Source organism: Etheostoma cragini, chromosome 13 (assembly GCF_013103735.1).
Source record: "Etheostoma cragini isolate CJK2018 chromosome 13, CSU_Ecrag_1.0, whole genome shotgun sequence".
NCBI lineage: Eukaryota > Metazoa > Chordata > Actinopteri > Perciformes > Percidae > Etheostoma > Etheostoma cragini.
In genome coordinates, this window is record NC_048419.1 from 20,811,068 (window position 1) to 20,836,724 (window position 25,657).

Sequence of the window (25,657 nt, forward strand, 5' to 3'; positions counted from 1 at the left end):
ACACAGCAGATAAAAAAGTCCACATGCTAATAAATAACAATAAGTACAATAAATACAGAGACATCACTCCTTACAACTCTTGTTCTTATTTGAGCAGTAAGTGTGTGAGAAGCTTGTTTAGGAAGAGATAGATTTAGTTAACGTCGCAATTTGTCTAACAGAGGAGAAAATCAAGGTAAATGGACTGCACTTATATGGCTATTCTCTTCCTTCAACGTACAAAGCTCTTTACAATTTTCCTCTCATTCATCCATTACGCTCACACACAGATGGTGACTGAGCTGCCTTGGGAAAAAATTATTTCAGTATACCTCTTTCCCAAATTGTAAATCTTCATTTCCTATAAACAAACTAGTATGTAAGTTTGTAAGCTGAGCCATATTAAAGAAATAAGCGTTAGGACATTAAGCTCCGACTTTTGACCCTGAGAGCTGAAGTAGAACAGCAAATATTATTCTCAGACTCAACAATGTTCCCCTACAAATAACACCATTATGAGGGCTCGGGAACTCCCATCACACAGTGTAATTTTATCATGCGTGTTATTCAAACTGAAATTAGATTTCCCCGCCAGTTACAGGAAACCGGAGCTCCAGTTTGCTTTGTTTAGTAAGGAAATAGAATAGAAATGAACCATGTTTAGGTTTCAGGTAGTTGCATAGCATAGTAGCAGTAATGCAGTTTAAGCATTACCTTTTTTTCGTCAGTGCCCATACACATTGGTAATTTCTTAGTTGTTAACATGCCATGAACCACTACAAACTATTCCTAGTCACTGTTCCATTAGATTTTATTGTGACTGTTACTGCCACTATTCATTACACCCCCAACCGGCCCCATCAGAGACCTCCTACCAAGAGCCTGGGTCTGTCCCAGGTTTCTTCCTATAAGGGAGTTTTTCCTCACCACTGTCGCATTAAATGCTTGCTGCTGTGGGAATTACGAGAATTGTTGGGTCCTTGTAAATTATAGAGGGTGTTCTAGACTTACTCTACTTGTAAAGTGTCTTGATATCACTCTTGTTATGAATTGATACTATAAATAAAATTGAATTGAGTTGAATTAACAATTCCATGTAACTGAATTAACAGGAATAATGGTTCAGATAAATGTACTCTTAAAGTCAAGATACTGACTCTGTTAAGAAAACAAAGTAAAGCTAAATTGACTTTTTCCCAACTTATATCGCAGGACACTTGGACATACAAGCAGCAGAAATGTTTTTTGCACTTGTCATTTTAAATGTTTCCAGAATTTGCAAGATGGGACTTTTTTTCTTTTTCTTTAGGGGGGCCATGTCTGCAGAATTTGACCACAGCAAATGCCCATACCAAAGACCAGGAAGGCGATCTCAGTAAACTGAGTAAGGATGGTGAGCATGGGAAGCCGAGAGCTCCATCAGACGCTCAGTCTAACATCTTTGTTCTGAGGAAGATGGTGGAGGAAGTCTTCACTGTACTTTACAGTAAGGAGTCACCAAGGCAACACGTATTCCTTTTTTTGCCATAAAACTCTTATGCTAATTCCGGAACCCTATTCATGCCTTAGATCATCTACATAAACACTACCTGTATGGGAAAAGGAATCATTAACTTTACTGATCAAAGCAAAGATTTCTCTTACCCAATGCTATCAATTATTATTATTAGTTATCCAAGAGCAAAGCCGATGCTTATTAATTTAAGGTTTCATTTTGCCAGTTGTTATTTTGTACCAAATATATTCCACAGTACTCACGCTGCCTCATGCAATACACAGGTGAGGCTGTGGGGAAGAGCAGCCTGGTCCCTGTGCCTTATGAGTGGATCCAGAAGGACCCCGGCTGTGTGGTGGCCCACGGTTTGCCTGAGGGAGCCACCCTGAAGAAACCCTCTGAGTATGACACCAAGACACTGATGAAGATTCTGGAGCAGAGCCACCGCATCCAGTTCATAGTCAAAAGGTACGTCTGCAAAGTGAATGTTTGTTGTCTGATATTCTTGAATACACTACTGTTTAAACACACAGCTTTTTAATATCTGATTACTCTAGAATTAGAGCTATCAAACGAAGAAAATATTTAACTGCGATTAATAGCATTAATGTTATAGTTGACTTGCAATAATCACAAGTAATTAATTAAATTTACCTATTCTAAATGTCCCTTGATTTCTTTTTGTCCCATTATTTTTTCTCATTTAATTGCTCTTTTCAATATGGAAAAGTGGATTGGGTTGCTTTGTGCAAATATGCCTGTTGTTTTGTTTCCGGTCTAGCTAGATCCGGTGTGGTGTTGCAACAACATGTGGAAAAAACTACAAAGTTTACTAGGCCAAAAAGAACGTTAATCTCGCTATAAAAAAAATTGACGCCATTAAAATGTGTTTGCGCTAACGCCGTTAATAATGCATTTAACTTACAGCACTATCTAGAGTGTGGAAAATAATGAAGTTTGGCATTTCAGCTTAGCCTCTAATGCTTTGCAGAATAGATGCCAGTGTATGACAGATAGCACTTAGCTGTCCTGGCTTATTTTTGTGACTCGTTACTGGTAGCAGACAGGCTGGCGTGTATTAGTGAGAGATAGACGGTTTTAATTTAGCTGTGGCAAAAACACGGGGTAACATGCTAATTACATGTTTGGAGTAAGAAACATTTTGACTTGTTGGTGACAATGTAGAGTGATCCAGCAACAAAGTTGAATTTGGCTGGACTTTCAATTGAACAAGCTGTTGTGTCTTTATGAACAAAGCCTGGGCCTGGGTAGTGGTACTTGTTTTTAGGTTATGTCAAAAACCATAAGCTTAAAAACAGAATATAATGAACAGGTCAGAGCACGGAAAGTGTTGGAATGTCATGCTGGGATAGTTGGTGTGGACTTTGAGCCTACTGACAGCCAGAATGCTCTGGTTGTTTGTAGTTTATGGCGAGAGTTTTGGTATGATTGAAATATGACTCATAAGTCACGCTATAAAATTAACTCAGGCTGGTCATCAGATTTTTCCTCAAGACTGAGCACAACATTTTTTAACTGATACGAAGGGAACACCTCATAAAAGCAACGTTGCGTAACATTTGTATTTTTTTACAATATGTGGAACAGTTTGAGACCGCAATTTACTGTCGTCAATATGGACAGCTGTACAGTTAGCTAGCAGTTAGCGGTTATGGTTACTTCTACAAAAAGTTAAGCTTTGTGTCCATCAGGAAATTCCATAAGTCATTGAGAGTTGAGGCAGGGCAGAACACATTTCTCCATAAAATATGAACCAGTTTCACTAAAATCAGTGACCTAGTAGTGTAAAGTGTTGCACACTCCTCCCTACATAGTGCAAGAACATGCGACCGGTGCACAGAGGGGGAATCACAGAGGCAACATTTATTTGAACAGTTATTGGCTTCCTTTCAGTTTTGCCTACTCTGTTTTGGGGCATAACAGTTGTTTTAAAACATTCTTCTTTGTGTATGCTTTATTAACAACAACTTTTACATGCCTTTGCAAGTGATTGAGGGTTAACTGTGTCTACAACTCTATTATGAAATTTGAATATTAGCAGATGTAAATGACAGAGACTCAAATTGGTGTTTGGTCTGTTTGCCACTTTTTCCTGGAAAAGCACATAACTAGAGGTAGGGAGAACAAAACATGAGAGTGAGGGGAAAGGTATAGAGTTAAAATACAAATTAAACCACATCATCTCATTGCATTTATCTTTTAATCACTTACACAGGGGATGTTGGAACAGATAAATTAGTCCAACTCAAAATGAGTTGTTGCTGCGGTAAATGTTGATATAAGCCAAGAGGCACTTGGCAAGTGATGCAGTTTGCAAACAAAAAGCTTGATGTCATGCTGTGATGGATGGAACCCTCTTAATAACTTTCTTCTTGATTTTGTGTCTGCGTGCAGGCCATCAGAAGATTTGTCGCGAGAAGCCAAGTCCAGCACTGATGTCAATCACAACTCTTCCACCGCCGCGATGACACCGAGCAGCCATGGCCCAGGGAAGACTGCTGGCCAGGTAGTCACGTCATCAAGTCCCGCCTCTTCCAGCAACTCTGTTTTGTCAAACTTCCTGTACGGCATGCCCATGTCCTCCAAACCTCACCCGGATGGCAAGCTCGATTTTAAACCCATGTCCCTCCTCAACCTGGGCAAGGACAGACTGGCCAACTGGACAACAGGGACGGACAAGATAAGCACGTCTGTCAAGGACTGTGCAAACAATGGTAAGATGTATGGTGGTCGGGTTGGCTCAGTGGATAGAGCAGGCACACATATACAGGGATATTTATGCCTTGATGCAGAGGTCCAGGGTTCCAATCTGACCTGTGAGGATTTCATGCATGTCTTCCCCCTCTCTCTTTCTCTAGCTGTCCTATCAAATGAAGCCTGAAAAGCCCAAAAAATAATATAAAAAAAAAAGATGTACATGTGTGGAGTGGGGGGTTTTAACAGTGGAATAGGATTGTGGGTGGGTGTTCCACAATCACAGCATTAACACTGAATATTTGTTTTTTGTAAGGCGGCAAGGGCTTGACTAAAGCTGAACACTCACTCTTTCTCAGATAATAGTGGTTGCTTTTAAAAAGATTGCTTTTGTGATTAGAGGCAACATTCAAGATTCATATAGCATTCACAACTATGATCATATTGGTAATGAGAAGTAAAATCTTTATTTGAAAGGGCTTCATGCAGTGTGCCTAGAAAAGTGGTAAATTTTCAGTGTGCTTTAAAGTCTGATTACTATACCGCTCATTATTTCAATCAACGCAGCACTTCACTTTTATAACACATTTTCCTGTTATACTCATATTTTTAAATGACTCATTTAACTCACAGCCGCCAGTAGTCAGGTGGACTAATGTAGAAATGTAGAAAGCACTGCAAACAAGACCCACACAGAATGATTTCATTCTTTATCCTTGTGCTTTTGCATTTCGACAGTTGTTTAGATCATTTAGCCTAGTAACCATCTGAGTACTAATTGAACATCTCTGACTGAAATGAAATTGAATTGAACTGACTAGATCTAATTTGTCTTGCACTTTCAGACGAGACAACAAGATTACCTGGTGAGCAGGGTCAGAGCCCTCCTGGCATCCACATCTCCAAGAGGCTACTCTTCTCCATAGTACATGAAAAATCAGGTAAGGATGAACATATTACCTAGAAGATAAACTGTATGCAGTTGGCCTTATTTCAAGTGCATTCTTTAGAGACAAGTTAGACAGACTGAGCAAGTTCACCCCCATCAGCAAACAATTGCATATTTAGATAACTAAGTGAGATAAATTAATTGACAGGTTATTTTCTCCTTACTTTAAAAGTCATCACTAAAGAGCAGCGCTTCAATCATATTGAAAGATGTCAACTATTTTAACTGCATAATCCCTATTGTTCCAAATATTTTCCTTAGCTTCAAAGTTAAATGTCAGTGGTTCTTGTGCTTGCAACTATTAACACTTTATCATGTAATTTTGTTCTGTACAAAAACAAAAGTGTAACATTTGTGGACTTTAGCTTGTAGGAGGATTCTATGCCCTTTGGACAGCTTTCTATTTACAGACATGAGAGGGGTATCAACATTGTAATCTATCTCTCAGTAAGAAGGACAAAATGTAGATCAGTTTCTTTCAAAAGTGTAACATGAGATTTGAGAGCCATATAGTCTAAAATGTGACAGATTTTCAATGTTATATGGTGTTTGCTCTTTAACTATATGTACATGTAGAGCATTATTATAATTTGGTATTAACTTGTATCGGCGTTTATGACGGCTGTTAAGTATTAAGAAATTGCTGCGCAGAAAGATATGTTTGAGGTAGTTTATTTATCTGTGCTACCAAAAGTATTTTTCACCTGTAAAGTTCAACTCACAGTGTCTTGATCATAATTCTTAATAATTAAATTTAAGGAATCTTCATAAAAAATAATGTAGGATTTCTTTTTTTCTACTCTCAAATATTGATAGCAGAACAAACCTCAAGAATTTCGCATCGGTCAGGCTTTAATATGTTGTCAGAAAAGAATATTCTAAATAATGATAGGAGTTCAAATGTTTACTTTTTACTTTTATACTTGTGTTTTATCTGTTTGTTTGTTTTTAGTAGTTTTTGTCTAACACACTTTGAATTGCCCTGTTGCTGAAATGTGCTGCCTTGCCTTGCCTTGAAATCTCCTATCCCAGTTTTTGTGTATTTAGTTTTCCCTCTTTCCCTATGTTGTCCTGTGCCCTGCTTGGCTGTTCAGGCTTATACAGTAGCTATTGTTTACTGAACAGATGCTAATACTAAACCTGAACCACTAAGGGCTAAACTACTAAGACGTCAAGAGTTATTCTATAAGAAGATTGCACTTATTTCCCAAGTTGACATTGAGTAGATGGAAAAGATACATTTTAGATCTTTGACACATGAAAAACGCTCATTTGCATTTTAAAGCTCTGATAAACTTTAAAGGGACCATATTATGAAAAAAAAACACTTTTTCTGGGATTTGGGGGGTTGTTTTGTGTCTCTGGTGCTTACACACGCATACAAACTTGGGAAAAAAAACATCAACGCTGTTTTGAGTGAGATACGGTTTCTGAGTGTCCTAAGGCTTCATCTCCGGGTGAGCCATTCAACATCTGCACGGATTTCTACATAACTAGCCGAGACAAAGTGGCCAACCATAGCACATGCGAGCGTTAGCATGCTATTTCGTTCTCAATGGCAAAACACTGCTACAACACACACTAGTTCACCATAATCTAAAAAAGAACTACTTCCATGTCCCTGTTCTGCAGGTATTCCACAAGTGTCCCTCGTCTAGAAGGACGGACCAAAGTTGGAGAAAGAGTTTTCTAGCTGATGTTATCATTACCTAGCTAATGCGTATGTGTGACTCCCAACAAAGATAGTATAGAAGTGAGATGTCTCACTCAGTAGTTAAAACAGAGACCTAAAAACAGGATCTTCAGCAATGTGACGTAGAACAAAAATATGGACTTTTTGGAAAATGAAACAATGTTAACATTTTCTGGTACAACCTCAATATACAACTATAAACCCAAAAATGAGCATAGTGTGGGTGCTTTAATAAAAGAAGAGGGTCTCTGTTTCATTTTATGTGAAACATTGACCGGAGCTGTTTCTTTTACTTCTTGTCTTGCAGAAAAATGGGATTCTTTCATTCGGGAAACTGAAGACATCAACACGTTGAGAGAGTGTGTTCAGATCTTGTTCAACAGCAGATACGGTAAGGAAAGGCTTTCGCTCTGCTCTTTTGATTTTGTATGGTCCTCAGTATAACATATAGGCAGCAATTGTCAAAGGTATCCCTGCCTCCTCAAGTAATTGTTCATGCACAGGGATGATTCCGCATGTGTCATGGATGTTGATGGATTGGGGTCAGTGTTTTGGTTTGATCATCTTTTCCTCAGTGATACACAAGACATGTATTTGTAGCCACAGGACACTGTTAATACCTACAAAAATGTGTGAAGCCTGAGCCAGAGGGAAAAATACAGCTGATTACAAGTTCACTACTTGAAATATTTGCATTGTTTTGACACTTATTTGAAAGTATTCAAAAGATGCTTGTAAGCAATCCGACTGCTGTGTACTACTTGTTATTCACTGGTTACTTTGGGTCTACAAGCAGTCTCTACAAATTAAGGAACATTACAGCTCATGGGATCTGTTTCCAGAATTTTCCAAGTCAACAGCACCGATTATCATTCCCTTTAAAGTTTAATTTGTCATTTAGCTGGAATTACATCTACTTCTGTAAACCTTCACACGGGGTGTTTATTCCACTGGAGGCTGACTTTTCTTAATGTTTGTAGATTAGCAAATGAATTCAAATGAATAAACCACTATTACTTATAGTTAAAGTGTATCTTAAAATATCTAATTGATATTCCTAGTAGCATCACATTGCTTTTTTAGAAATCCTGGTTGCTCATTGTGTTTTACCTCCAGCTGAGGCCCTAGGTCTAGATCACATGGTGCCTGTCCCCTACCGCAAAATAGCCTGCGACCCAGGGGCCGTGGAGATCATTGGCATTCCTGACCAGATCCCCTTCAAGAGACCCTGCACCTATGGAGTTCCCAAGCTCAAACGCATCCTTGAAGAGCGCCATGGAATCCGCTTCATTGTCAAACGGTAACTAATGCCTCAAAGGGAAACACCACCTAAATTAAGAATTCCGGCAGGTCATTCCAAGGAAAATATGTATTTTTGATTTTGGGTGGAACTTTCCCTTTAAGATTAGATGTATTATTTTCTGAATGTTTATTAGCATGCTGTCCCTTTTTGGGCAGACATAGATGGAAATTTAATTAAGTCTTATTTAGTCACAGAGTGACAATCATAGTTACCCACTTGGCACTTAATTATTGTCCACAAAAGTACAGTATGGAACTGCCTCTGAAACTTTTATTTTGAAGAGATTTTTAATAAGCAGCCACCAAGGAAGCCAGCCTACACCATCTTTCTGTTTAATGTCCGTTTCTTTAGCACACTGCCTCCCGCTGACTGGTAAACCATTTCTGTTCATGTCCCAAGTGACTTTCCTTTTCCAGCATATTGCGCTTACGGTTGCTCTTCCATCCATTTGTTTGAGATAACACATCTTTTTACCAATCCTGCAGGCAGCTCATAAGCGCTAATAGAATTAGGAAGGATTGAAAATGTGATTGATTCAGAATTACATCACATTTTCATTTTCAGTGAGAAATGTTCCAGATGCAGGCCCTGATGCTTTATTTTTGGCAGGCTCTTTGTTGACAGGCTATGTCTATTTGTAAACTAAATGACTGTTAATCAAAATGGTTGTCTGCTCTAACTGGAACAGAAACTTTATTCTCATTTAAAGCTGCAGCCTTGTATTAATTGTGCCCAGATAATATCACATCTAACAACCTAATTTTAAATCTATGTTATGAGCAGTTCAATTTCAAAATGATAGGCCAATAGATCAACACTCGCTGTCTTTTGTTAATAATGAATGAATGAATTCAATAGCTTAGTATTCTACGCACTAAAAAAGGTATGTATAAAGGTATTATTGTAAAAATAGTCGTGTGAGAGAAAACTCAGATTGGACAGATAGTCAAGCTGGGTGTCTCAATTCACCATGCAGAGATCTGAGGCGCAGTTAACCATATTCCTTCCTTATAAATCCACCAAATTTAAAATTCCAACACAAACAAAGCAAAAGGAAACTGAAAATACATGTATCCGGTTTAATTTCTTGCAGCACTGCAGCAATCCCGGAAGTGGAATGCGAAACATAATGACATCCCCACTAGTGACAAAGAACTGACAGAAGCAATGTTGTTTCTCAGTGTGTTGTTCTGTGGTGTTATGATCGTTGCGTAATTGCTGTAGACACTTGTATTGGTCTTGTTCAGCAGTGATCCCAACATGAAATTAGGTCATCTGGCTTTAATAAATCAGGTACTTTATTAATTATAGAGGAAAGTATTACCCATAACCAGTACTCTTCTTCACCATTTTGCTTCAGTGTCAGAAGTTTAATCTTAACCTCGAACAGTTTTACAAATAGAGGCAAATAAACACGACTTAAAGAAATAGGTTTGTCTATAGATTAATTATGATCACAGCAGGAGAGAGTTGTCTCGGTTGCAGACAGTAGCATGTGGCAGGAGGAGGGGGAAGCACTCCAGAAGTATAGTTCACATCCACAGCGTTATTTTTTTTTGTCTGAGGGAGTGATAACAAAGAACTGACTCATTTACTTGATTGTTTAATGAGCAGTTAATGTATTTAAAAAGGAGTTAATGATGTGTTCCTTCACATGTGCTGCACAGTGTTTGCATCATGAGTTTTGCCCTGAGAGCAGCTGAAACACTCTTTGATCCCTGTGACTAACGGCCCATTTTCCTTTTTATATTCCAGAATGTTTGATGAAAGGATTTTCACTGGTAAGAGTGTGATTAATATTGTTTTTTGTTTCAATACCATTTTCTCATGCATATGAGATGTGATTTGGTTATGGATTTATTAATGAACCTCTGCTGATATTTTTTGTAATGAGTTATCACACCACTGTCTCTAATTAGAATTGAAAATGTTCCAGTCTTTGTAGAATTGCAAGGTTTCTGTTTGGTACAATCGTGGCAGCAAGCTAGGAGGAGAGATGTCATTAAAGTTTACCAACTCTTTTCTAGACTAAATGTTATGCCTTCATATACTGAACAAAATTATAAACGCAACACTTTTGTTTGTGCCCCCATTTTTCATGAGCTGAACTCAAAGATCTAAGACTTTTTCTATGTACACCAAGGATTATTTCTCTCAAATATTGTTCACAAATCCGAAAACCAGTCAGGACCTGGTGCTTGGGTTAGGGTCAGGGTTCATCCACCCCTCTCTCTATCTCTCTTGCTCTTAAACTTGACCTCGACCTGACTGCAGTTTGTCGTCGTAGCCGACATGAGCAGGCAAATGTTAACATTGGATGGCGTCTGGCTCTTTGGAAAGGTGTTCTCTTCACGGATGAACCCTAAACCTAACACCAGATGTGGACTGGTTTTGCACACCTGTGCAATAATCATGCTGTCTATTCAGCACCTTGATATGACACACCTGTGATGTGGATGGATTATCTCAGCAAAGGAGAAGTGCTCGCTAACACAGATTTAGACAGATTTGTGAATAATATTTGAGAGAAATAAGCCTTTTGCCTACATAGAAAAGCCTTTGATCTCTGAGTTGAAAAAGGGGGGTAAAAACAAAAGTGTTGCGTGTATAATTTGTGTAGTATATACTGTAAATATAAAATACATATAATAATAAAATTTAAATTAAAAATAAAATAAATATTTTCACAGGCTAAATTCATTATATAAGTAGCATACACTGTGTCTGTATTGCAGTACACAGCCCTCAGTTTCCAGCTAATTGTGTAGCTAAAAGAAGTGCATACTTTATAGACAATTTGCCTCATTGCCTAAGTGTAGCCTGCATTTTCATTTAAATGAAAAATGACCAAGATCTTTGCAAAGGGAACTTTGGGCAAAATGTAATTATTTTGGTAGGATTCTATGTGTGCTTGCCAGGTATTTAGATGAACAAAATCCATCAGAATCTTTGCAATTAGTTACAGTAACTGGCTGACAGGAAATGGCTCTGTCACATCTTTATTTATATATTTACACCCCACAGATGTTCTTTGCTAATGGGATGCAGTGTTTGTTTATTTTCTGTGTCTTGTTTGTTGAAGCTGCTGGCAAGATTGCAAGAGAGGAGGGCAAGCATGACCTGGGCTCCATGCCTGAAGACGGCTTCCTTGACAATCTGAGCATTCCGCCCACCACAGCCGAGCTGGTCAGCAATCCTCACAGCAGCAGGTCAGAGCACAGCCCACACACAAATTAAGCATTACCTTGCAGACTTTGTTTATAATGTGGAAACATGAGATAGCAGCATGGGCCAAATTATATTGCATTTAATGCCGACATTATTCATAGTGTGGACTGAAATAAACAGTTTAAATATACTGTTTTATGAAATTAATCATTGACAATTCTACTGGGACACTACTAGCTTTTTTTTTGTGTATATATATATCAGTGTGTGTGTATGTGTGTGTCTGTGTATATACTATACATATATACTGTATATATATATATATATATATATATATATATGTGTGTGTGTGTGTGTGTGTGTGTGTGAAGTTTTGTGTCCCAAATTCCACTAAGGCCACGTCAAGACCCGCTCCACAAAGCACCTCGCTTGGTTGGGGTTACGCATTTGACCTTAAGTGGTTAAGGTTAGGATAGGGAAAGAGTTAGAGTTACGTTACGGGAAATTTGGGACACTAAATTGCGCGTATATATATTATATATATAAATCAACTGAGGGATGTGTTTTTAGAAAATCAGTGCAAATAACCTCAAATCTAATCTGAGTAATCGTCATATCGCCTTTGGTGCTTAGTTTACTTGGTTTTTCAGATGAAAATTTAAGCCAAATCTGCACAATTTCACAACTCTCGTTAATCCTATGTGTCTTCAAACAGTAAGTAGCCAGTGTTGAGCCCATGAGCATTTCTGTATGTATTTTTAATGAATCATGTTTTGTAATTTGGTAGTCACTAGTGATGCCCAAATGAAACTTTGTGAAACAGTGTCTTTATTTTCTGAGCCCACTAGATGGCGCTCTTGGTTTTAAGAGAGAGGACTGAGGCAGTGCAACTTAGTGTATTCGTACCCCTTTGTTGAGGAGAGAGCGCCATCTAGAGACACTGCTTCACAAAGCTTCATTTGGCCATCCCTAGGAGTCACCTAAGTGTGTTTCATTTAATCTCACAGATCAGCAAGTGCATGCGTGAGTCCCTTGGCTGACTGTGAAGCAGGTATGTGCAAATAATAGTATTTCTGCATTATTAAAACTTTGTCTTAAGATTGTTGTCTGAAGTAACAAAAGATTCAAGCCCCAAGTATCAAATTAAAAAAGTTAAAGCAATGCTAACGGTCCTTGGAAGTCTCTCAAGAAAATGTCCCATCATGTTTTACAGTCCATTCAGTTCAAACACATTCTATTACCTACTTGAATGTGTTTAACACAGCCATAAAACACAGTGCCAAACACTGATAGGAACTCATGCAGAATAAACTGTTCAATCCCTGCAGGTCCTTCAGGAGATTGCATTCCTTTGAAAAGGATTAAAACAGAGCCTCCAGATGGGGAAATCATTCAAGTAACAGTGCCAGGTAGGTATGCACTTAGGTGTACAGTTAATAGTTTTAAAAATTGTTCACTTAAATCATAAACACAATATCCAGAGATGTAGTTTACATCTAGACTATCACAGACATATCACAGGTGAGTAATACAGTGCCACTAGTCCTAAAGGTAAACATATAATGTCCTCTGCAAGACTTTAATATGGTGTATTAGACTTCTGCTGAGAGCCGCAGTTGCAGTTTATACCCCATCGGTTGCAGCTTGGCAAATAAAAAAGCAGGAAAGACAACAATACACTCAAAAGCATACTTGGACAGGCCACAGAATTTGTTAAATAGTACACTACTACAAAAATTCAAGGTCCAGTTAGTCTTAGTATTTTAATGTTGACAAATTAGTCTTTAACATGTAAAATTTGAATTCAGCTTGGCGATTCAGCTTGGCGATACAACAATCTGAACTCAGCTCTAACTAGCTTGGTTTGAGGGCCCACCACACTAGCAGCTAGACGAGCATTATAACATGTGTTACGAAGTGACGCAAAAGGATGCATGTTTGTCATGGACGTAAAGGCTGGACTACAATTAAGCTGTTTCGAGCAGTTCATGAACAGTGTTTTCTTTGGGAGATGGTAGCTCCTTTTGGGGTGGCCTTTTTACTTTGTAAACCTATTACGTGCACAAAATATAATGTGTATATAACACAATACAAGAAAGGGCAAAAGCCAAAAAGCACAACATGAGCTTTAACCATTTTACTACTGCGACTGCTGCAACCAGATTCACCATGTTTCAAAAGAATGGTTGATTCTTCTTGTTGGTTCAACGATAATGTCCAAGCCCTCATCGGTGTTTGAGGAGAGTTTGACGATCAGTTGAGCTCTCTGTTTTTTAAGTCAGTGACGTATGCAGGTATCTTAAAACATATTGGAAACACAAGCAGAACTCAGAACCAAAACCCTTACCGGTTCTTACAAAGTTCAGGTTATGGGAAGCTCCAGGCTCCATGATGTTGGAGCTGGGTGCCAGGTTTATGGTTATGGAAAATTACGTTTCACTTCTACGGATGAGGACTAACTGATTGTTTTGGCAAATTTACGTTAGGTGAACTTCCCCAATATCCTTCCTGAAATTTTACAATGGGATACGTTGGACTTATTGTATTTTTTATCTTTCACACAGTCAATGAAACAACACTGGGTTGGTTCTGTGTCATAACTACTAGCTAAAATTCATATCAAATTGTCACAGGAAATATCAGAAACCAGATATTTCCTGTTCATAGTAAAAAACTTTGTCTTCTTCAGATGCTGGTACAAGTGGGGAGGAGCCCAGCGAGCCTGTGGCCGAGCCGGTCGCTGTTGCAGCGTGTCCAGCCACAGCCTCGCCCTCTGCTCCCTCTGCTCCCTCTGCTCCCTCTGCTTCCTCTGCTCCCCATCACCAAATGGAAAACCACGCAGGTAACCTCAGCGCCATCAGCTCCCACCTCCATTTCATCTACCTCCTTCTTACCGCAGCCCCTGGAATGACAGCTCCACCCACAGCCCTTACAGCCACCGTGGTGCCACCCAGCACCCACCACTGCCACCCCACACTCTTGGCTGTTTTTTAGGGAGCTAAAAAAAAAAGCTGCCACACGTATGAAAACACTTTTCTCTGATACTTTTTTCTTCCACTCTGCCACTTCCCCATGACCAAACTGCTCCAGCCACTAGTAGTTACAACCCCAACCCTAAGAATCCCTACTCCCTAACTCTTGGCCTACTGTAGCTTGTCTCTTCTCCCAGTCTTACAAATACTAGCTCTCATCTGTGAAAGGCACCATGTATCAGCTGCAGCTGTTTGACTCATTCTGACTTTTACTTTGAGTCTCTGAGTGACCTTTGTCATTATGTCAGTTTTGTAATCCGGAACTTTTGTCTTTTGGTCATTTTTGCCCTTTAAGTTAAGACTGATGCATTGTGCATATTAACAGATTTTGAGTTATATTTTCCTGTAGTCCTACTGCCCAGCATAATTCAGTATAGTTAGTGTATTAGACAGACAGAACTGCTCCTTAAACATCCTTTCTATTCTCCCAAATCCTACCTCTATCTAACATGGAACTGTTCGTCTTTAAAACAAAAGTCACTAGAGTAAGGTTAACAAGACATTTGAGTAGACTGCTCACTCTTTCTCAACCTCACCAGCCTCATTTATCAAATGTTATTAAACGTGGTTCGCAGTGATTTATTTATTCATTTTTCACCATAAAGGACAGGTTCACTCAAATTACAAACATCATTTCTTAGCTATCTCCACCGGTATCTAGCCAAGCAGATACTTTTGATTTTATTTGTCTAAATTTTGGGATTCAGCTGTCACTGAGATTACTATCAATGCTGCAAACACCACAACCAAAGTTCTATTCAGCTTCATTATATTATAAGTCTTTGCTCTGTGAAAAACATGCATAACGGTGAAAGGATGGCAGCGTAAAAGTCATTGGGTTGTTGTACTGTATGTGTATAAAACTCCTAATTAGAAAATGAGTTCAGCACAAAAATCTCTGCACTATAAATGAAAATGTAAACATGTAAATGTGTTTTTTGTAAACCTAAATTAACATATAAATGAGGCAGTTTGATTGTAGTGCTGTAACAATGCTATAGAGAATGAAGAGTCTACTCAAGGTGATCTTGAGCATTAGGCATTCAATGCTTTCAGGAGGCGTTTTGTTTTATTTTGTTGATTTGATTGTGCTTTGTTTAAGTTTTCTTTTCTTTCACAAATGACCACTAAAGGAGAGAAAATAAAGGTAAGTGCAGCAAATGTCACATTTAGAATGATTTGCTGTTACATAATCCTTTTATTTAGGTATTCATTTGTTGCTGTTTTGCATCATGTAGTCAAGTAAAACAGATGTGGGATTTTGCCTAGATCTGCATACAGTACTAGAGGTTTTACACAGAAGAACTCCTTCCATCATGCTTCTGCCGTGTTGGTCGCTGTGGACTTACCAACTATCTAAAGCCCCTTTTCCACCGCAGGAACTTTACCCAGGAATTTACATGCAACCCTATGAGGAACTTATTGCATTTTAACCACAGGAACCAGGGTCTAGATTAAGTTCCAAAGACATTTTCCTTGCACATTTTACACCCCAAAAAGTATCTGCTCGGGGGGGTAGTACTTTCTGAAAGTACATAGACTTTCGGGGTGGGGTTTGCATTGATGACCGTCACTGATTGGTCAAATACACAAATTCATTCACAAACAAGAACATGTACTCTCATATTGATTTAGGACATACATTTCTCTTTGTTTGATTACATTAAAAGTAAATTTGCCACTTAGCTGTATAATGTAACTTGCTTTTGTTATTTTGTCCATCTCCAGTATGTACAAATAGACATGAGCAATTAATAAACTTTTTGACAAATGTAATAACTAAGCGGATTACACATGATCACTGTTCCATTGTTTTCCTATGGGGAGTGCGGTGCAGGCTAGGCGCAGCTCTACCCCTGGTGTTGTGCACCTGCTGTGCTTAAAGTTTACATTATTTCAACTTTGAACTTGTTGTTGCTGACCCTTCAAGGTGCAACTGATTCCAGAACGTGTACCTCTGCACTATGCCCTACCTCGCATTTTTTACGCAGACCATGTGTAGGCGTCTTTACTGCAAAAATTGCTTGGGAATACTTTAGTCAAAGCATTACCAAACCCCACTTACCACACTGTTAATTTACTGACTCTAAAGTCAATAAAAATGTTTTTTTTTTAGCTCAGTTAACAGTGAACCATTAAGATATTAAAACCTTTAGTTTTGTCTTATACCTTTTTACCTGGATAAACATTATACATTTGAATTCTTCTTCTTTCTTTAAAGTAGCTGTATGTTCTCCCTCCTCATGTTTTTTTTTCATTTTGCAGCTGAAGCTGTGTCACCCAGCGCGGCCTCCCAGAGCATCAGAAGGTCCTCTGAAGGTACTCACTTATTCAGTGTGCAGTTTTGCTGAATCCAGTGCACAGTGTGCCAAATATTATCTTGTTGGAGAAGCAGATTGGAGTTAAAAAAAACAGATGCAGACCTTTGACCCAGAAAGGCCCCTACCCCCCCCCCCCCCCCCAAAGATACTACAAAGATAGCTCTAACTAACTAAACAATATTAATGTTGTTTTTGTAATTTTAAAAAGATCTTGCTTAGACTGCAACTTTGAACTTGTATTTATGGCCAAACTGATATTATATGCATTTACTTCAGGTTCAGCACAGTTCATTTGTGGCCTTTAGTCACATTCACCTTTAAAACTATTTAGTTTTTTAGCCCCATTTTTGCACCTTTACCGTTCTTCCAATGTCCATGTGTTATGGTCTCCAAGGATTAATACACCACACAGTCAGTTTTTAATTACCAGGTTAGTGTAGGGCAGGAGGAATTTATCAAGGGAAGAAGTAGTAATTTTCACAGGTTGCACTAACTGTGCTGCCCTCATGTAATAATTCTCTTTTAATGCTGTTGGTGTAAATGCTTTTTATATTTTTGACTTATTTAGCAGGGAGTTTGGTGGAGGACATTGGTGAAATGATTCTTCAGCTTCGGAGACAAGTGGAGAGCCTTTTCGACATTAAGTACGGTAAGCTACCTGTAGTGGTGGAACTTAACCCTCATTCAGTAAGTTCTACTTTATTTATCCTTAGAATGGAAATTTAGTGTGAAACTGGATATCTGAAAAACAAACAAACACATATACAGAAAAAAAGCACTACTAGATACCACATTGTAAACACAGGACACATCAATAGAGACACTCCCCAAAACCAATCAGAATGGACAGAATCCACAGGTAAGTATGCCATAATGAATGACAGGGATAAATTAATAAATAAACATATACTATATAAAGATTTCATAAGATGTCACTCAAATGAATTCAGTCACAGGAATAAAAGAATCCCTGGCACATCTAGTTCTTAACATAGGTAGCCTAAAACGGCTAGCGGTTAGCCTTAACCCTGACCCGTTTATCATACTTGTGTTGCGGCTGTGGTAGCTGTGCCCCAACCACCTTAGACGTTACTTTTACCAGCTTTGTTAGCCTAATCTTGTTGGTCAGCGAAAGACCACTGTTCCACACCACAGTCAATAAAACACTTGTAAAATAAAGTCATCAGAGTCCTGCACACGCTGAATGATTTTGTCTTCCTCAAAAAGAAAAGTTTCTGTTGGGCCTTTTTACAGGCAACATATCTGTGTTGCTCTCAAACGATAATTTGCTGTCAATGATTCATACAAGGGTTGGAAGTTATGTCACGCCATTTTATTTTGCAGTAAGGCTTTAATCTCCTCCTTCATGTACACACCCTTTATCAGTGTTCAGCTCATAAAAAGTCAAGCTTTAATAGTCTATTCAAATATTAGTATTGTAACATTTTAGTTTTTTAAATTATTTAACACATCAGAATTAGTCTGTTAAGTGTGGGGTCAAATTAGAGGGGATTAAAAAAAATGAATCGCATCTAAGCAAATGGAGTACCAACCGAGCGTTGGTATTATGGAGCAGATTGTTGATCAACAACATCATACTGTGAGCAGTGGAGCCTCAAAACCATGTGACTGCCAAATAAATATATATAAAAATAATTTGCTTGTCAAGACAGTACTCATGTAGCAAACTAGCAACTAGTGAGCTTTTATCTCCTCTTCCTCAGCTGACGCTCTGGGCCTGCCTGAACCAGCCAAGGTGCCCTACTCCAAGTTCCAGATGTACCCAGACGATCTGTACGTCACTGGGATGCCGGAGGGAATCTCTCTCCGAAGACCCAACTGTTTTGGAGCGGCCAAACTGCGCAAGATCTTAGCTGCTAGCAGTCAGATTCAGTTTGTCATCAAAAGGTGAGAGCAGTGACGTGTTGTAGTATACCGTATATCACTTCAGGGGCAAATTACATCCTATATTAACACCACTTTATTATTATCCACTACCTTTGTATTAACCGTTGAACAAGGTGTTAGAAAAGGAATTGACAATTTAATTTGGGGATTCGCTTGCTACTTTGTAAATATTGTAATTAATCTTTTTGTTTGTCTCCAGGCCTGAGCTTTTAACTGAGCAAGTAAAACAAGAGATGCCTCCCATGCCCATCTGTGATGCAGGTATGCATACTGTTATGTTTGGCTTGTGTAACAATGTATTTAAATGTAAATAACTAAAAAATAATCATCATCTTCTTTTTTTGCCCATTTTCGGCAAGTTAGAAAGGCTTTGTTTGGTTGTTTTGTTAAAATTAAAGCAGAGATACATTCAGGTTTTGTTCAGAGGATAGTGCACAAAAATACCACAACAACAAATCCAGAGAGCCGTGTTATTCCCTCACCCTGGGCAATAATGAGAAGTTAACCTCAAAGCCCCAGGAACAAAATAAAGCCACTTTGTGCATGGTTGTGCATATTTCATATATAGTTATTTATTCATGTTTATTATATTGCCTTCATTAGTGATTTAGATCACACAATTCTTTTCAGTAGCAACCACAGTGAAGTGTTTTTTCTGCGTACAAGATTGCACAATTCTTGCAGTTGCTCTCTCTTTTTGAGTTTTTTTTTTTTTTTTTTGAGAGGTCAACAGCTGTACATAGATCACCCTTTACACAAATCCCGGGTTTTTCTTAATCATTACCCTTCTGCACACAATCCAAGTCATTTTTCATTTTTCTATTGTACATGCAGTATACATTTTAAAACGATGTTGCCATTGCCCACAGAGCCCGGCCGATCTTATTGGCGGGCCGATGTTATCGGCTGATATTAGGCATTTCCCGATCTATTGGTATCAGCATTTATATATATATATTTTTTAATATTCATTCATCAGAATCATTTTTAATGATAAGTAAATTATTCTGAAAAATGAATAATTAAACGGTCTAATACGGTCTACCATGTTACGAGTGTTGGCGTTGCATAGTTTGTCCACCAGAGGGCGCTCTACAACGTCCCTGTTGGCAACACTGATATTTCTTTTTTAGTTATTGTGTTTTGGTTGAAAGAACTATAAGTCTCATACCTTAAGTTGGTATTTTTATACATTTTATTTATCAGAACTTTCATATATTTCGATGTTCCTCTGTTCTGTTATTTTAGTGAGAACTCATAAATAACTACAAATAACTAATGTTAGGGAAATCTCTTTATGTTTTGTTACGCGTTTCTGAATATTATTTTTGTAAATATATATTGAAATATTCAATTTTTAAATGACCAAATTTCTGTATCTGTATCAGCCTTAAAAACCATTTAGAGGTCAGGCTTTAATTCCACATAATGTAATATTGAAAGCGCTGAAGATAAAGAAGCATCTTAGCAGACAGCAGGAAGGCTGTGTGCAGAATATTCCACCATCTGGAAAGCTCATAATGCACATTTAAGATGCTATTTGCTCTGTCCTCTGCATGCTTGAAATTATGAGGTTAAATCCAGTTCATGGGCTATTTTTAAAAACAGCTCTTCTAAGGGAAAAAAGAAAGTTGATGCAAGGATTTCGGCAGATATCTCTACCTTTTTATTTGTTACAAAGCTCAGCTTCTGGAACAAGGAACAGCGCTTAACGTTTGTTGTTTCCAGTAAATCTTAAGAGGCGACGAAAGTTTAACTTTTTAAATTTTTGTTTTTTCCAAAGAGCTGGACGCCAAGGATGCAACACCAGTAACAGAGGATACTGCAGCTATATCGAAGAGACCTGGATTCTCAGGTACGTTCGGGTTCACCTTCAGTCACCACTTTGAAGCAAGAGATTTGATGCAGTATATTAATTAAACATTAGCTGTTGGGTTTTGATGTTTGTGATCCCCACTTTACAAACCCAACAGTGTGAACGATGTAATAACTACAGCAGACTCTAAAGAAAAGCAGCTTGTTGAAATGGAAATTTTAACAAGATTAAATTTCAAAGGTGTCTTCTGTCTCCAGAGTGCCTGGAGTCCAAACTGTCCCGGATCGACCTGGCCAACACGCTGCGAGAGCAGGTCCAAGATCTGTTCAACAGGAAGTATGGGGAGGCACTGGGCATCAAGTACCCCGTCCAAGTGCCTTACAAGAGGATCAAGAACAACCCAGACTCGGTCATCATCGAGGGCCTTCCCCCTGGCATCCCCTTCAGGAAGCCCTGCACCTTCGGCTCCCAGAACCTGGAGAGGATCCTGGCGGTCGCTGACAAAATCAGTTTTACCATCACCAGGTGGGAATCGGCTCATCGCCTAAACACCATTTTCTGTCTCTCCCAGTAAACCTGTGTCCCAACCATACCCCTCAGCTGTGATATTGTGGCCTGCTATGAAAATACAATTGCTTCATTAACACATAATTAAATGACATATTACACAGTGTTCTTTGTTAGTTACAAAAGACTGTGTGTGTGTGTGTGTGTGTCTGCATGTTTCTTTAATGTGCTGCTGCTATATTGGCCAAGACACTCTTGTAGAGGAGCTTTTTAATCTCAATGAGGCTTTTCCTGGTTAAACACAATACATTTCAAAATAAAAAAATAAATAAAAAAATACTACTACTCCTGGAAAGCCTTCAAGTTTAAAATCTAACAAAACATTTTGAAACATCTGTTCAACCTTGAACGTGACTTAAGCTCATATCACTTTTTTCTTTGCAGACCTTTTCAAGGACTCATTCCTAAACCAGGTAAGAACAGAATTTGGTTTCACCACATACAATCTGCTCAAATAACCATCATGGAGTGCTGCTAACGAATATGAATGTCACGTGATATTGATAATAAAATGGAGTTCACCATTTTTATCAGCACCTCGACGCGTCACTTTACTAAAGAAGGCCTACGCCTCAATAAGTGGTGAGTAACAAAATGTTTTATAGCAGACACCTTGCTGTTGCTGCTTCATGAGGAACTTTATTTTAAAAGTTGTCAGTAACTTATATTCTCTTTACCTGACAGACGATGATGATCTTAACCGCATGGGGGAGAAAGTAGTCCTTCGAGAGCAAGTCAAGGAGCTGTTTAACAAAAAATACGGTATGTAGACTTCTTGTGTGACATATCATTACGTTGTTAAAGCAACACAAGAGAACTTTTCCGCTTCGGTCCCCCTACAGGTTGGAAGCGTAATTGTCTCATTATGTCTTATTGGAACTACAGCTCCGCTACCCAATCTGGCAAACTTGCGTAGTGCGGTTTTAGCCGGAAGAGAGCCGCGAATGCAGCAGTTCCGTTCACCCTGTTACGAGTTGATGAACCACTGAAACAATTTTAGAAACATTATTTTAAGTTACAAAAACTTCTCCGGTGTTGCTTTAAAGACCAGGAACAATGGGCCTTATGCAACCACTTGTACAAACAGATTTGTTTTGAAGTATTATCAATACAAATATATTGTATAAAAAAGAAGAAAAAAAAAAAGGTTTTTGTGAAGGAATAGTTGGCCTGAAATGTAATTCAACATCAGAATTAAATGTCGCTGTATGTTTGCACTCGTGAGCAGTAGTGTCCTTGTCCTTCTGTACTCATTTACATGCGATTAATAGCTACTGTTATCTTCCCCGAATGTCCGTTTAACATTAATGTGCTCCAGACTAAATATGTGAGCAGTATCACACTATAAAAAAGGAATAATTTGCTTTATATATTCACCCCATTATTTTTCCTCAGGCTGTTCTCTTTCCCACAGTAATAAGTAAAAGTAAAAAGGAACGTGTATATTTCATTTTTTTTTTTTTTTAGTAGAACTGTCAGGAAAAACAACCAGAATGTAGCCTTTGTTTGTGTTAGCAGCGCTTTGCAGGTGATCACAAAGCTTGTGTGTTTTTCATCATATGGACGTGTTGTGTGTTCAGGTGAGGCTCTGGGCTTAGACCGCTCCGTCGTGGTCCCGTACAAGCTAATCCGTGGCAGTCCAGAGTCTGTCGAAGTTAGTGGCCTTCCAGACGATATCCCCTTCCGAAACCCCAACACCTACGACATCGTGTGCCTGGAGAAAATCCTTCAAGCCACAGATAGAATAACATTCAACATCAGGAGCCAGCTACAGTGAGTGTTGAGACACCTGAATATTCAGCAGCCTGTTCGCTGTCACCACGTTGTATATTTCAGTGGGAATTTAGGGTTTTGCTTCTTTGTAGTTAAGCTTATTATGGTTTATTTATGCTTTGGATTTAAATCCAGCCCCTGCAATGTTAAAGAATAAATCTTCCGCAGCAGCAAATGTAAATAATAATATGAAATAGTGAACAATATGTTGATGTTGAAGCGGTTAAGCTAGGATGAAAGAATGGAGGCAAAGACCTATATCATGCACACTTTTAGGTATGAAATCGGTGCAATCTGAAAAGCAGTATTATGCAAATTACCGTATTGTTTTTATATTGTAAAAAGAACTCACTTTTATTTTTGCTTTTTTTATTTTCTCTCTCACACAGACCTTTTGCAGAAATCTGTAGCCAAGCTTGTAACACAGGTAGGTGTTTCAGTTCCTTGTGTTACTAAGTAAGTAGAGCTCGGTGCCTGAAAGCCACATTAAAGTAAAAACCATCGTGTCTCCAGTAGGGACAGACGCCTCCACCAATCGACGGAAGCGCAAGAGAGTCCAGGAGAGCAACCGAGTGCCTGCCTCCTCCGACCTGATATCAACCAATCAGATTCCTGTGATGGTAAGTTTGAAAAACAGGAGGGCATGTATTACTTACCAAGAGAAACAAGAAACTATCAATTGATAAAACATGACGATTGATAGTTGATGTATATGGTAAATATATTCTCAAAACATAGCATGCAGTGTTTAGGCGAACAATCCTGACAGGGTCTTGTTTGTTTAAGGATAAGCGATAAAGTGATGTTCTGTTTTTTGTTATTGCCAAGATAACAATGAATTGATCCTACTAACAAGGATTGTGTATTGATCTTTTATTATATGTGTTGGTCAGTTTGTCTGCGTGATAATCCCATTTTGCAGCAATAAAATTGAAGCGATATGAACAAACAAAGAAATGTATCTTTTTAGATTAAACAGATCTCGACACATTCCTTTTGGGGACAACATTTGAAATTGGGAAAAAATTCTTTGTTGGAAAAAAGGTTATAAATTGCAATAAATTGCCGAATATTATAGTATCATGATGATATTGTATTGGGAGACGTCTGATGATTCCCACCCCTAATTATATAGCGTTTTCAGGTTCATATTTGTATTTTGTGTTTCTGCTAGAACAAGTTTACATGCCTTAATGTTCAAAAAACACTTTACAAAATTGGGGAGAAATTAACAACAATGGCAGCCGAGATTACAGGTTTTGCTGACTGAGCATCTATCTACATGAGAGAATATAAACACTGCAGTAACGTAAGCCTTAATAAAAAAGTAAAACGCTGCAGTAGCGGTAGCAGATGACCATTCTGCCGGCTCTGTGTGATGTGACACAGACGAGAATAGAAAAAAAAACGTTGATAGGTCCCCTTTAAGATGTGCACCTTCAGCTGGAACCAATGGGCTTAGGGCTGAGTGCTGCAGACAGGGTAGGGAAGTCAGACAGTGTTAAAGTGCTCATATTATGCCTTTTGATTTTTTCCCTTTTCTTTATTGTGCCCATTGTGTCTGTATTGTAAAAAGCCCAAAGTCCAACCCAAAGGTTGGCTAGAGCTGCTCAATTATGGAAAGAATATAATCACCATTATGTCCGTCAATATTGAAATCACATACTCTGCTTCTGACTGGCTAGGAGTCTTTACCTAGCTACTGTGCATGTGTGACTCCCAACAAAGATGGAACAGAAGTGAGATGTCTCACTCTCTAAAACAGAGAGCTCAACACAACAAAATATGGCGTTTCTTGAAAATTAAACTGTAACTTCTGAAACCGCATATTAAAAGTGTTTTTGTGCCAGGGTCAACAATCTCCAGTACTCATGAAAGCATTTTCTACACCGTTACGACTGACTTTCCTCTATCATTGTGTGTGTGTTGTGTGTCTGCAGCAGTGGCCCATGTACATGGTGGACTACAGCGGAGTGAATGTGCAAGTTCCCGGGAAAGTCAATTACTGAAGGACAACCCTGGACTGCAGCAAAGGGATTAAAGGAGGAGTGTGTCAAAGTGATATTCATGACTCTTCCACACGCGACACTAACACTTTGTCAGAGTGCTCAGACCTAACAATCTCTCCAGACTGAATATATCGAGAGTTGAAGGTTTGACTTTGTGAATGGCTTCCTGAGTGTTAAGGAAAAACAGAATGTATGTGCATCAAAATGTCGCAGGGCAAAAGCTTGGCTTGTTTTCTGTCTCCCGCCTCCACACAGTGCCGGCAGTCAGTTTTTGTTTTCCTCATAAAGCGGATCATAACATCATCAAGCAATTCTTTTTTTTTTCTTCTTTTTTTTACATAGCTAAAGACTTTATGAAAGTCATATTTGCCCTTGCATTTACAAAGTGTCCATCCACTGAGTCATGTTGTATCCAGCATTTGGTTGCAAAAAAATGTCTTTCATATCGATCTGGTTCCATAATTTTCAGATATTTGTACTTTTTATTTATTATATTTATTGAAGTATAACATTATGTGCAGGGATGTAAAATACATTATTCTGTTATACAGTTTCTTGAGGAACTATCACAGTAATACAGATGCTACTAGTAACTCCAGGTAACCGCTGAAATCAAGTTAAATAGCAGCAATGAAGTGTCTTAATTGGGTGTTGTGGCGACCACAAGCCATCAGAAATTAAAGGAGATAAAATGGACTTAAAGTTTGCCCGATAGGTAGAACCTCTGCTCGCACAGCGGCAGGAAGCACCTGCAGTACATGGAAGACCTTCAGTACAAAGCCTTTTTTATGTTTGCACCACATTAACAATATGTAAAATATCTAATTTAAAGTCAGCTTGAATGTATCATGTAAAGCAGTGATCAGCAACTGGCGGCCCGCGGGCCGAATGCGGCCCGCCAAGCCGTTCGTTCCGGCCCGCGATGGATT

The 25,657-nt window shown here is 38.6% G+C and overlaps 1 protein-coding gene across 2 annotated transcripts in view; it reads left to right on the top strand.

Annotated features, from left to right (window-relative positions):
* The window catches only part of gtf2ird1 (GTF2I repeat domain containing 1), a 34,925-nt gene extending 10,092 nt beyond the window's left edge, over positions 1-24,833 (top strand). Inside the window, exons 4-27 of one of the 2 annotated variants that reach the window (XM_034890064.1) lie at positions 1,289-1,465; positions 1,759-1,942; positions 3,890-4,209; positions 5,035-5,130; positions 7,139-7,222; positions 7,948-8,131; positions 9,890-9,915; positions 11,217-11,343; positions 12,310-12,353; positions 12,631-12,711; positions 13,992-14,144; positions 16,600-16,653; positions 17,224-17,304; positions 18,380-18,563; positions 18,763-18,824; positions 20,347-20,418; positions 20,637-20,904; positions 21,331-21,359; positions 21,481-21,528; positions 21,631-21,708; positions 22,527-22,719; positions 23,109-23,146; positions 23,233-23,339; positions 24,660-24,833. In XM_034890064.1, coding sequence (XP_034745955.1) covers positions 1,289-1,465; positions 1,759-1,942; positions 3,890-4,209; positions 5,035-5,130; positions 7,139-7,222; positions 7,948-8,131; positions 9,890-9,915; positions 11,217-11,343; positions 12,310-12,353; positions 12,631-12,711; positions 13,992-14,144; positions 16,600-16,653; positions 17,224-17,304; positions 18,380-18,563; positions 18,763-18,824; positions 20,347-20,418; positions 20,637-20,904; positions 21,331-21,359; positions 21,481-21,528; positions 21,631-21,708; positions 22,527-22,719; positions 23,109-23,146; positions 23,233-23,339; positions 24,660-24,728 — 2,759 coding nt within the window. In that variant the 3' untranslated portion in view covers positions 24,729-24,833. The remainder of the gene's footprint in view (positions 1-1,288; positions 1,466-1,758; positions 1,943-3,889; positions 4,210-5,034; positions 5,131-7,138; positions 7,223-7,947; positions 8,132-9,889; positions 9,916-11,216; positions 11,344-12,309; positions 12,354-12,630; positions 12,712-13,991; positions 14,145-16,599; positions 16,654-17,223; positions 17,305-18,379; positions 18,564-18,762; positions 18,825-20,346; positions 20,419-20,636; positions 20,905-21,330; positions 21,360-21,480; positions 21,529-21,630; positions 21,709-22,526; positions 22,720-23,108; positions 23,147-23,232; positions 23,340-24,659) is intronic. The other variant, XM_034890066.1, reaches the window with a different exon arrangement.
* Positions 24,834-25,657: the final 824 nt, after the last annotated feature.